Source organism: Pan troglodytes, chromosome 5 (assembly GCF_028858775.2).
Source record: "Pan troglodytes isolate AG18354 chromosome 5, NHGRI_mPanTro3-v2.0_pri, whole genome shotgun sequence".
NCBI lineage: Eukaryota > Metazoa > Chordata > Mammalia > Primates > Hominidae > Pan > Pan troglodytes.
In genome coordinates, this window is record NC_072403.2 from 172290361 (window position 1) to 172303859 (window position 13499).

At 43.5% G+C, this 13499-nt stretch overlaps 1 protein-coding gene across 2 annotated transcripts in view; it reads right to left on the reverse strand.

Annotated features, from left to right (window-relative positions):
• Window positions 1-11825, reverse strand: part of SLC22A2 (solute carrier family 22 member 2) — a 92804-nt gene extending 80979 nt beyond the window's left edge. For both annotated transcript variants that reach the window (XM_518840.6, XM_016956579.4), the window contains exons 1-4: window positions 10268-11825; window positions 8540-8643; window positions 2464-2618; window positions 1132-1300 (exon numbers count right to left, since the gene is read on the reverse strand). In XM_518840.6, coding sequence (XP_518840.2) covers window positions 1132-1300; window positions 2464-2618; window positions 8540-8643; window positions 10268-10681 — 842 coding nt within the window. In that variant the 5' untranslated portion in view covers window positions 10682-11825. The remainder of the gene's footprint in view (window positions 1-1131; window positions 1301-2463; window positions 2619-8539; window positions 8644-10267) is intronic.
• Between the last annotated feature and the right edge of the window lie 1674 nt (window positions 11826-13499).

Genomic DNA, 13499 nt, shown 5'->3' on the forward strand with positions numbered 1-13499 from the left:
GACTGAATGTTTCTGTCCCCGCTGAAGCGCATGCACTGATGCCCTCACCCCCAGTGTGCAATTTGGAGTTGGGGCCTGTGGGAGGTAATTAAGTTTAGCTGAGGTCTGGAGAGTGGGGCCCCCAGATGTCCTTATAAGAAGAGGAAGAGAGACCAGAATGTTATTTTTTCTTCACCATGTGAGGGCCCACAAGTGGGATGTCTGCAAGTCAGGAAGTGGGCTCCCATCAGGAACAAATCTGCCAGCACCTGGATCTTAGACTTCCCAGCCTCCAGAACTATGGGAAATATGTTTTTAAGTACCCGGTCCATGGCATTTTGTCACTGCAGTCTGAGCTGGTAAAACACAGAGTTTTATTGGCTTTTGGATAAGAAACAGGCTTCTGGGAAAGAGTTGAGATGTTTAATTCTTAGGCAAGACAGCCATGGGAAGAACAAGTGGGTAAATCCAGGAGAAACTAAACAAATGGGTTGTAGCATGGGAGAGAGATTTGGTCTGATAATCCAGTATCCCCTTTGCTTTATTTCAGATAATCTCACATTAGGGGTTTCTAAGAGTTTCTGGTATTTCCCATGTGTTTCCCTTGGGCAGGGATGACTAATATATTTTACTTGCCTTGGTAACTCTGATTGATTGGTATGGTCTTTCTGGAGTGTCGTGTTGGCCTTATCTGTGATGAAGAATACTGTGATTCACTGGGGATGTCTGCCTTGGGCATGAGTATTGGGAAATGGTGACACAAGTGCCATGCTCTGCTTTCTCCACCCTAAAGTTTCCTCTGAGTGGGGAGAGAATAGTAACAGTGATATTTTCAGTCTCTTCAAAGGGTCTACCGTCCAAATTGTACCACAGCTGCTAGAAGCTAATTTAAACACAAAAGAAATAATGTGGAAATGTAAGATCCAAGTCATAAAAACTTTAAGCCCAAAGAGAAAGGACATTTGATTTACAGACGGAGAGGTGAAGCTTGTGGTTTTTATTCCTGAAACATGGAATTGGGCTCTTTGTGAAATGGGTCTGGAGAGTGAAAGCAATCTCAGAATCAGAAAGATAGTGTGCATTAAGGAAGGTAGACTTCTTAGCAGAATAAAATACTTTGATTTATTTCCTTTTTATTCCAAATGGACTTACCAGTAATAGAGCAAGAAGAAGAAGTTGGGCAGAGCAACTGTGAACTGCAACCACCTCCAGTGAGGAAGTGCGTAAGCCACCCCAGCTAGCACCAGGAGCCCAACTGTGTAGGCAACTTGGTAAAAAATCCCCACTGTTCTCCGATATCTCCGCCCAACAAATTCTGTAACTGCAGAGAGAATTGGAATGGTTAATGCAATTCAATACAATAATGAGTTGGCTGTCCAGCTATCAGGAAACTAGAACGCCAACCTCAAAAATATAGACAAATTCTAGAATATTCTATGCAACTCTCTGAATATTTTTAAGTGTTTTTTGGTTTTTATTTTGTTATAACTATTGCTGTTTTACTAATTAATAAATCTTATAGTCCCATTGTAGATGGGATGAAAGGCCTGCCAACATAAGCAAACACATTTGATTTATAATTTTCATGATGCAATTGTATTTCAGATACATGCAAGATTTTGACCTAGAGTAGTAACTCAAGACCTGAACAAATGAATCAAACATTAAATTTAGACCGTAGATGATTTTTATGTAAATGAACACCTGAGTATAACTTGTTCTCTTACACGGGTTTAACATTTATCTTGCAAGTCCTATCTGTTTATTTGTATAAATGGCTTGGTAACTTAGCAGAGGGCTGGAATCAGCTAGGGCTGGCTGGCAGGAACTGGTTTTACGTGCTAGGGAATTTTACAAGCTGGTGGTTCAACCCGTTGGTATCAGCCATAGTGAGAATATTGCTATAAAGATGCTATGATGTTAGAAGTCAAATATTCTCTTATAGTATATGGAACTTAACTGTAACTCTGGCTACTAAGGAATAGGATGTAAGTTATATTCCTGGTCCTAAAAATGGCTGGCTGAGTAACCTAGGTTGACTACAGTACTTGTGTTTTCAGTTTCCTTATGTGTAAGTTGAGGATAATTGTAGTTCACTAGAATAGATTTTTGCAAAGTATTAAAGTCCTTTATAAATCTACTATATCTCTCATCACTGGTTCTTCTTTATGAATAGGTCTGGTAGGATGAATTTTCTTTCCACACAATACTCCAGGGTACAGAAAACAAAAATTCCAAAAAAGTTATATAAGAATCTCGGTGGCATTATGTTTACCCTTGTTTCTGCCTTCATTTTTTTAGTTTATAAGGAGGAATGCTGAATGAGTTGATATGCTTTTAGGAATTCTTTTGATACAGAAATAAAAAAATCTCTCAATATTGTCTTGAAGCTGGGTCCATTTTCCTGCATGCCACCCCCCACCTGACTCTATTTTGGCAGCGAGGTTGCTTTGTTCTCACAGCTGCAAGCACAAACATTCTTACTCAGGATGTAGCCTATTAACCAGCCTGCTTTGCTGACCAGTCCTTGGATTAAGCGAAAAATTAACATCCACGTATAGGTTGGGGAAATGGCCATGAGAACTCCAGCTGCAGCATTTATGAGGACTGTAGTTAGGAGGCAGAGCTTACGGCCAAACCTGCAGGAAGAAAAACAAAGAGAGGGAATCGAATTAATTTTGATTTGTGAAGATTGTAGAAAATGCATGGAAGTTATGGAAATCTAAACAAAGTTAGAGGTTAACTTTAAATTTTATAAATCCAGGAGGCACAGACTGATAGCCACAAAGGGAATCTGTGACTCCAGGTCCAGGTAGCACTTTTCATCAGCACACTATGTGTAAGTTTTCAGCATGATAAGCCCCATTCATCCCAGGGTTCAAGTACTTTATCAGTCCCACACTGTGGCAGGTATTCAGGGAAAGAGTAATTCATCCAGGCCATCCCGTGCTGAATACCCTATGGTTCTATCTAGGTCTTACATCACCATGTGAGCTGCAGCCTTTGCACTAACAATTTCAACCAATTATCCACCCAAGAATGTTTTCACTTTTTCACTTTGAAAACAAAATTCAGTGTTCAGTATATACCCCCTTTCTTTTTCAACAGTGCTTTTAGGCTTTGTGAAAATTGTCTTTGGTGCCACACATGTTACTATCCTATGGGGGCCTCTGTTTGGAGCACCCTGGGAAGACAGCTTCCACACATCAGATTTGGGAGACTTAGGTTTATTCAGTTTAGGGATTTGGAAACTTGTCCCAGTACATGGAATAGAGGAAAACAATTGGCAACCTGGGTTGCATCATGACCTTCCTACTTACTATGATGTTGGGCAACCTATTCAACCATATTCAGTGTCTTCATCTGGAAAAGACCCATCTGACCCAGCTGAAAAGAGGATTAAGTGAGATATTAGAGGTAAGGAGCTTGGCACATAGCCTGCCTCCGACCCCTTCCTTCCTTTTTTCCTTCTGTTTGCAAACCTGGCTCAGCTCAGAGAGTTGACCTGGGGCCCAATACTGTTATTTTCACCATGTCCTGGTTTTCTTGTAAAAGACACCCTAATCCACTTAGTGGATATTTTAAAAAATTCTTCACAGAAAACAATGTTTATTTAATCTTTGTTTTTCCACTTCAATTGGAAGGATGGCTTTTTGTTATCAGGATTGCTCCTTTTAATGGTGGATAAACATTGTTTAATTGATGCTTTTATTATTATGCAACTATATTCTAGTGAAGGTGTCAAATACTAACCATTTCAAAATAATCCACATTATTAATAATTATTTTGGAAGAGTAATATTTTAAATATGAAATTTTAAGGTTAAGCAGTCACATTGGTAATTAGTATTAACTAGTAAATTTCTTAAGTCTTAAAACTCTGTTTTGACCATGTAATTTCATTTTTAAAAATTCTTACTTTTAGTTCTGGGGTACATGTGCAGGATGTGCAGGTTTGTCACATAGGGAAATGTGTGCCATTGTGGTTTGCTGTACCTATCAACCCATCACCTAGGTAACGATGTAATTTCTTAATTCTCAGTCAATGGCTCCCTGCTGTAAATATACAACCTCTTGGCCTCTAATTCAAAGCCTTCCAAAGTCATATCTCAACTTAATTTTTTAGCATTTCTTCCCACATTTTCCTATCCAAACCCCTTCCTTTACTCTCAAAGAGTATATAATCTATAAACATTGACTCAAATGGTACTTCTTCAACTTTCAAAACTGCTTCAGGCACACAATAGAACACCACAGTAGTGCCCCATGTAGATGGACAAAATCTTTTAGGTGATGAGAGGGAATATTCATCTTCTGAAACTCAGAGCAAGAAAATCAAATCCATGATGTGGAAAAACTTCACTGGAGACATGTTCCACATAGGGAAGCAATGCTACTTAAAACAATAATAAGGCATGGCTAGAATAAATTTGGGGAATCTGGGATAGAGGTCTCAGACTCCTCCTACCCCTCAGCAGGGCTATTTAAATGGTTAAATGAAAAACAATCAGAAGAAACAGGACAGGAAGGGTGGACTCCCCATACTGCTGGCTTGGTAAGTCTTTTAGCTACTTGTGACTCAGAATGTGGCTGAGGACTATTAGTATGGGCTTGGGAACAGCATCACCTGGGAGCTGGTTAGAAATACAGAATTTTGGGCCCACCCAGATCTGCTGGAACAGAATCTGAATTTTAGCAAGATCCCCAGGAGATTTATATGCAACTTAGCATTTGGGAAGCAGTGCTTTAATTTCACAGAGCCTCAGTTTCTTCATCCATTGTAAATTATGGATAATGAAATCTACTTTAAAAGGCTCTCGTGATCCTAAATGAAATATAACAAATGAGGATGCCCAGTAAAGTGACTAGCACACAGTAATCAGTGGTGAACGTGTTTTGGAAGATCCCATATAGTTGGGTAAGTATGACTGCAACCCACTGGGACTTTTAGTTCTGCTTTTGATGCAGGACAGGCAAGCACCAAAATTGGGGCTTAGCCCGGGAGGGTTCTTGGCTTTGCCCAGGAAAGAATTCAAGGGCAAGCTGGTGTTGTTAAATAGCCATTTTTATTGAAGCTGCAATGTATAGCAGCAGCACCTCTGTTCCTTGTGGAGCAGGGATATTCCATAGGCAGTGTGCCTGGAATAGCAGCTCAGAGGAGTCTGTTCTGTACTCATATTTATTTTTAATTATATGCAAATTAATTTAAATTATAAATTTGATTATATGCAACCCACTTTTAATTATATGCAAATTAAGGGGTGGCTTATGCAGAAATTTCTAGGAAAAGGGTGGTAACTTCTGGGTTGTAGAGTCATTGCCATTAAAAGGGGCTGGAGATTGCCATGTTGCCATGGCAATAGTAAACCGACATTGTGCACTGGTGGTCATGTCTTATGGAAAGCTGCTCCTGCCTGGGACCTGTTTTAGCTAGTCCTCAATTTGGTCTGGTGTCCAAGCCCTGCCTCCAGAGTCAAGTCCCTCCTCCTAGCTCACTTTGATCTAGTTCCATCACAACACATAAAAGTAGGGTGCTGGCTCTTAAGAGCTAATGATCAGACTTACAGAAAATTTGCAAGCAAATTGTTAGCATAACCATTATTAAAAATTAAATTATATACATTTACAACTAAATTATATTGAAAGCAAGTGTAATATGCAAAACATCACTTTCCAATGATTTTACTATATTTGGCCATCTGTGCTTGTGAGGTTATTTACATCTACTGTATCTGCATGGTGGAAATGCTGTGTAATGGTGCACACTTCTAGCCAACTCTATGTCCTGTGATGTCATTTTTGTAGGCTGAAGTGAACCCCAGTGGGTATATTTACACCAGAGCAATCAATAAACACTACAAACTGGGGCTTTCCCTCCCAGAGAACTAGTTGTTAAGCATTTACAAGCATGACACAGTAAATATAGCACTTATGGCCACATGCAGTGGCTCATGCCTATAATCCCAGCACTTTGGGAGGTCAAGGAGGGCAGATCACCTAAGGTCAGTAGTTCGAGATCATCCTGGCCAACATGGTGAAACCCTGTCTCTACTAAAAATACAAAAATTAGCTGGGCATGGTGGTAGGCGCCTGTAATCCCAGCTACTCAGGAGGCTGAGGCAGGAGAATTGCTTGAACCCAGGAGCCAGAGGTTGCAGTGAGCCGAGATTGCACCACTGCACTCTAGCCTGGGCGATAGAGTGAGACTCTGTCTCAAAAAATAAAAAAAATAAAAAATGTAGTACTTATAATTGCTGCTCGTTAGAATTTAAAAAACCCTGGGATTGGTGAGGAATTGCTTTTTTTGTCTCAGGTGACACTCAAAATCATTGATTAGGAAGTTATGGGTTATACTTGGGTCCACTTTTAGTCTTATTTACAATCTTTTCATAATGCCTTACTGTTTTTTTTTAAAATTATTCATGGAAGACAATGTGTTTTATTTAAAGTTGGCTTAATCTGTGAATACAATGGGGATCCATGACATTCTTGTCCTATTGTATAAAATCTGGAAATTGTAGGCATTAACTATACAAAAAACAAATTGCTTTCTCATTTCTTTAGGCTAGGCTTCTCACTCCTGCATGCAGGCACAGAACAGAAGAAGGGCAATGACCGGCCAAGCTTCAGATGGTGTAAGAAAAAGAAGTCGAGGCATGGAGACAGCCTTCGGGGGAAGAATAATGAGTACTTACCTTGACAGAGGGGATTTCAACAATAGGAACAAAATAATGAGATCACCTAAGAAGGTGGATAATTGACCGGGGCTTATAACACAGGAATGCACTGTCAGTAGGGATTTATAACCAATCTCCTACTTGTTGAGTGGGATGTGAATAATTAACTAATTTCTTAACCCACTGAGCAAGGATTAAAAATGGAGTCACCTGTTTACTCACAGCCTGTCAGGGAGTGAGTGTTAGCACCTCTACCTGGTGGTGGAGGAGGGAGTGCAGAGAGAGTGAATGCTTGCAGGGCCAGAGCTGCCCAGGGGTGCAAGGTGGACTCCGGACCTCCCCTTGTTAATCTGTCTCTCCTGACTTAATGCGTCATCTTTAAAGAATCATCCTCAATTCTGCAGCAATAAAAATAAAAACAAATGACCTTCCCTTTCACCTTGCAAGCCTCCCGCAGAAAGCCCCAGGAAGAGCCTTGTCAGGGCAGCTGAGGAGACAATTAATAACCATGGGTGATGGATGAGGTGCATGTGGCCTGTGCCTCCACTTTTATCCCTCTTCCCTTCTGTTGCCAGTTGGGCCCCAGGCCCCTGTGAAGTGCATATGCCTTGGGGGTGTGATATATTAAGCCATCATTATTCATCTTTAACACATTTGCAAGTTTTAATTCAGCCTAAAATAATACAATCAGAGAAAATGTTCTACTTGCATTTAACATTATACTCACAGGTTTGGATTATATCATAGATGTAGTTGGGGATGGCATGGGAGGGCAACAAGCATAAAATGCATTGACTTTACCATGTATTTCAGTTATATATTTATATTTTACATGTAAATTCATAATTATATATTTATATCTAGATGAAATGATATGTTTGTGTATTATATATAATAATCTATAGTTATGTATCACTATCTCACTAGGTGATTGCTGATTAAGGGGACTACTACTACCCACAATGTTGAACACAGTGCCTGGCCATGGAAAACACTCAATAAACAGTGTTATGAATATTAAAGAATTAGCCCTGATGGCCAAGTTATCTAAAGTGCCTATCGACTATGAAGCACACTTTTTGGTTCCTTTTCCTTTTGAGGACTTCTAAAAATGTCTCATTGGTCATCAAGAGAGCAAAGCTGCATGTTGTAGGAAACTTGCAGCACAGTGAGTGTGGGATTCCAAAATGCTGGATAAGTAAGAGATATAGCAATAGCTTGATCCGTACAAACACTGACTACTAGTTTGCTGAAGACAAGACTCATCAGAGAGGCCTCTCGTCATCTCTCCAGGGACAATGATATTGCAGAGGTGGACATTTACCCCTCTTGTTGTAGGCAGACCCTGTTTCCCTTTCTTTAAGTTATGGCTTCCACACATATGGTCATATATGGCCCCAGGAACCCAATTTAGGACTCTTGCAATCCCACGGGTATTAGGGAGATTCTACATCGGGCCTGGTGCTGGGGGCTCCGAGCATATGCGAGACAAGCAGAGGATAGGATTGAGCTCAGAGGCCCTGAAGGCTGATGGCCAGGTGGATGGTGATAAGGCCAAAAAATGAATTGGGAATTACAAAAGGGATGAGATCATCTGTTACTCTCCCTTCCGACTTGAAGCTTCTGCATAGCCCCCATGGAAGATTTGCTGTGTAATGTTGAAATATCTGTCTATGACCCCAGAGAATTTGAAAATAAAGACATTGGTCATGGTTATCCAAGCAGCAGAAGAAATTTAAGACTGTAAAAACACCAGCATGAAGGCCAGGAGATTGTGGTCTGTGTGCTTGGGAAAGGATGGGATTCAAGCAGGGGCAGGTGCATCCAAGTGTTCTCCAAACCTTTGGGATTGTTTAAATTCCACCACAGGTGATTCAACCTACCTGTCTGCTATGTAGCCGATACTCATAGAGCCAATAAAGAATCCTACATTCACTGATGACTGGAATAGGTCCAACATCCAGGAGTTGGCACATACCAGGTTAAACTGCCAGCAGGGGAGAAGTGTTCCAAGTTGGGAGAGAAAGGAAATGAAATCCTGTTACAATCCTGTTGGACATAACTCAGCTAGGGTACTCATTAAATATTCCTTGAATTGAACTGTATAGTTAAGTGGCAATAAGCCATTGTTTCTTGATCATGCCAATTTTCTTCTTCTCTCTCTCTCTTTTTTTTTTTTTTTTGTGAGACAGGGTCTTGCTCTGTCACCCAGGCTGGAGTACAGTGGTGATCATGGCTCACTGCAGCCTCGACCTCTTGGGCTCATGCGATCCTCACACCTCAGCCTCCCAAAATGCTGGCATTATAGGTGTGAGCCACTGTGCCCAGCCTCAGTTTTCTTTACACAACCAAAAGGCTTGCCCTTCCATGTGGCAATTTGTCATTAAGCTAAAACTACAGCATTGGCTAAATCAGCTGAAACTGGGTAATTACTTATAGACAAATTTATTTTTTCCTTTCTAATTTCAATGCACATGCAGATAGGTGTGTGGACGTGATACAATGCAGGCACCAGGAGGTTGGGCCATTTAGCATCTCCCTGCCATCTGTTTAATAAAAGGGGATTAGGAGTGACTGCTGAAGGCTGCTGCATTTGCTCTTATTTGGAATAAGAGGAGGTGGTCGGGTGGAGCAGGGGCTGGACCAGGTCAGGAGACCCATCTTTTAGGGCTAACCCTGCTAAGTTACTCACTGTGTGGCCTGGGGAAAAACTCTTCTCTGCTTGGGGCCTCAGTTTCCTCATCTCTGTAGGAAGCAATGAGATTGGCCATGTGAGAGAGCCTCCGAGAGTTTGTGGTGTGAAGCCCATGAGCTGCCACATTTCCTGTAACTCTCCGACCACTTTAGACCCTTCAAATTAGACTCTACCTACCCATCTGTTCACACAGAATATCTTCCCATTGTCCAAGCAGTCATTTTAAATTAAACTAAGCAACTGGCTCTCTCAGTATTTTCAGGATAACTTAATTCCCCTATTTTGCTTTGCTTTCAATAAAAGCAAGCTCCATTTTTTGTCTTTTTTTCTATTATATTTACTGGAATCAGGCTTCACGAATAGCTTTTGATGTCATCTGTAGTTTTTAACAAAATAATAGTGCCATAGCATGATCTCCAGCTCCAAATGATTTTATATGAACACTTTGAGGAAATTAAAGAGAAAAAATAGGTATCGAGAGAAAAGCACATCCTATCACACAGTCAGGCACAGTTCAGTTGAGTTCCACGGGCTTTCAGGTGTGTGTGGGCATCTGCGGGATGGAGGAATAGAGGGGGAGGTAAGGCTTCCAGAAAAAGAGGAGGATCCACAATATCCCTATCTTGGCAACATTTCCAGGAGTCCTAATATGCTTTGGCCTGTTCCTTATTGCTGGGACATGCACAAACTACAATCATTATTGTCAGCATCTGAGGACGTTTTAACTAATCCAGTTATTCTCCAGACAAATTAGAAGCTGCATGTTTTCATTTGGAAACTAGGATTTTGTAAGATACATGCAGGCCAAAGAGCATGTCCAGGCAGGGTTTATAAGAGCCGGGCCTTCCCTGCTTGCTTCCTTGAGAAAATCTCCACCATTTGCTTCTCCATCTGAGCCCTGAGCTCACTCTCTTACCTCGGTGACGATGGACGAGCCAGGCGTCTCGTACACCCAGCCGTCCCGGCAGGGGCCCTGTGGCAGGCGGCTCCTGTTGGTGTCCAGGCTGGCCAGGGGGTCCACGCAGTCGAAGGTGCTCTGGTTCCAGTCCACCTCGTAGCGCCTACACTGTCTTGGGGAGGCTTCGCCCGCAGGTCCTGGGCCCGGCACCGTGTAGTTCAGTTCCTCTGCAGGACTCCAGCCGCAGCGCAGACTCAGCTCGGCCACTCCGGGGCTCCGGCAGCGGTGGTCAGGGGTGAAGCCCAGGAAGACGATGCCCACGTAGATGGGCGCGAAGGTAGCCGAGAGCAGAGCCAAGAGGAAAAACATTTGCTTCTGGAAAAAGTGAAACTCCCCTCCATGCTCCAAGACATCGTCCACGGTGGTGGGCATGATCCTGCAGGCAGGAGGGCCCGAGGCTGCCCGACGTGCCCGGAGCGAGGCTGAGAGCGGCTGCAGCCAGCTCAGCACAAACCCTGGCCAGAAGTCAAAGAGGGGAGTTTACCTCTGCAAGTGACCAGCCTTCAGGGCAGGCCTTTCCTTGGTCCAGCTGACTTCAAAGGTGCACCCCTCCAGCGGGGGTGCGTGTCCTTCTGCACTTCCCAAATGCCCTGAGCTCACTCCCAGGATGCCTGTCGTGTTTATTATAACTGGTTCTCCACAGGCTTGTCGGTGCTCCACGCCAGCAGCACAAACAACCCGCCCTCTGTGTCCCACCGCAGGGAATCTGAGTGCTGGCCCATATCACAGCCCAGTAATCTTCCCGTAGTGCCCCGAGCAGCCAGGAACTTAATATACTCCTATCTCATGCGCACCGCCAGCTTTTCTTCAAGGCCCTATGGAGAAAACACACGTGTTTGGCCACAAGGCCCAGCGTGATGTGAACCAGGATCCGTGTCAGAACCCTGGTCCAGATTCGAAGTGGGTTGCGAGCCTGACTGCTGGGTTCATTCTCCAACCAACAACAAGAGCCGTCGGGATGCATGCTGGGGCTGCTTGTTTTGATGTTGTCCAGATTTTATAACTCTGCTTTTAAAAAGTGTTTGCTCCAATCTGGTATTCCTGCGTTTCAACCCTGAAGTGTCCTTCCCCTTAACCCATCTGGAGGGAAAGAGGAAAGTGTTTACGTCGCAGACAGGTCAAGTGTAAATGCAGGCAGGTGTGTCCAAGCCACTATCTTTGTGTCCTAGATTTTTCTGTCAAGGTCTGTTGGGGCTCAGAAATCCATGCCCCAAGGTGGAGGCCTCAGAAGCAAAGTCTCTCTCTCTGACCTTCTCCTGCCCTCCTGTCTCTTCTCTCACCCATCATTCTCCCCCGGGGCAAGCCATAGAACTGAGAATCCTTCTTCCTCAAAGCAGCTCGTGGAAACCAGACTCTTTTCTCCCCAAAGCCAGCCAGAAAGCCTAGAAATACCACTGTAACTTCCCCGCTGCCTTTCTGTGTAACAGTGGGCCGTAAAGAAATCCAGACCCGCATTCCAGAGGAGTCTTGTCCCCGGTGCCTGGAGGAAGGAGTGCTGCACAGAGGGGCCAAGACGGATCTGAACAGACAGGCCTTGCTGGGTTTTCCCCTCAGCCTGCGAACATGGGCTGCTGCCCTTCTTGTCCAACTACAGTTCTATACTGCCATCCAGTTTTCCCTGTATCTGTGGGTCTTCATTCTGAAAGGCTCCTGTGTCATGTAAAACTGTGATCAAATAAATTTGTCATGCTTTTCTCTTGTTAACCTGTCTTTTGTTATAGGGGTGTTGGCCGTAAGCCTTAGGATAAGGAAGAAAGGGATCACCCCTTTCTGCTCTCACACATCAGGGGCATCTCTTTAGGATGATGTTGTTGCATCTAAATGCAAGACAAACAGGAAATTTGTCTTTCCTGGTGGACAAAAGGATTCTTAATACATCGTGATCCTGCCAAGTAGAGAAGGTGGCCTGCTGACATATCTGCAAACTAAATACCAGAAAGTTAACCTGATTTTCCTTCTCCTTTTTTCTATTGGATAGTCAGCAGGTGTAATAGCATAGTCTAAAAGGAGCGACCCACGGGGTCTTTCTCCTTGCCGCAGCTGCAGGCTTCTTATTTTCTTAAAAAAGCAAAAAGGGCGCCGGCAAGGACATCCATTGACCTCCACTGCGGCTGTGTTGGGCACACAGAGGCACTCTGCTTCGTGGTGCCCTGGGCTGCTGCCAGCCCCGTTTGCTCTGAGCTGAATGAGGGGGCTCAGTTCTGTTTAGGGACTTCCCATTCGCAGCCAGCATCGTGAGTGCATGAGCTGGAAGCCAAGGCTGCTCTGTCTGCACCTGTTCCCCGTCAAAGAGCTGTAGGAGGGCGAGTTAAAGAGTTAAAAAGTGGCAGAGGTTGTCAAACTTTACTCTACCCCAAGGGCCAAGAGATGCTCCTGACTGCCTCTTACAAGAAATTTGCAGACACGTGCACTTGGGTTTGACTCACTTAACATGTCAAGACATCAGATCTTCACGTCATGAGCAAGGGGCACCAGGTAAGGGCCAGAAGAGCTTTGCTGGCCAATGGGAAACAATGTTGAAATTTGCTACATTACTTAGAGGGAACAATCAGATAAGGAGAAGTTCAGACCTCAGGTTGCTTACAGCAATGCGTTTACACAGTCATTCAACATTGTTCTGTGGATGCACGAGTTACAGCACAGCTGCCATAAAATCAATCCCATAAGGTGACAGACCCTACAGAGAAGCCACATGGGCAGTGAGCAACTCAGGGAAAGAAACCACAGAGAGGAGGGGTAGACACCCTACGGTTTGAGTCCAGGTATCTTGGGAAATTGTCACTTCTTTTATGGGGGTGCTTACATATTCAGAAGCATGACTGGAGTGTAATCTGATCATTTAATCCATATAACCTGGTAATATATTATAATTAATGTCAGAAGTATTTCTCAACCTCTTATCAGGTTTCTCTGCAATGTAAATAAATATTGCCCCAGTGTACCACCCTTTCTACGGCACGGAGGAAGACCAGTTGTGCCCAGACTAACCTTCTGGGCCCCCTGCACAAGAAGACACGGGGGCAGTTAGGGTGGGAAGTTAGAATGGATGAATCCTACCTATCCCATGGCAAGCCAGACATCAGGTACTTAGAGGATGACATGGCAGAAGCAGTGAGACCCATCTTCAATGGAACGTAGGCTTTTGGGTCATTTGTTAAGCAGGATGATTTTAGAAATCAATATCTGGTCT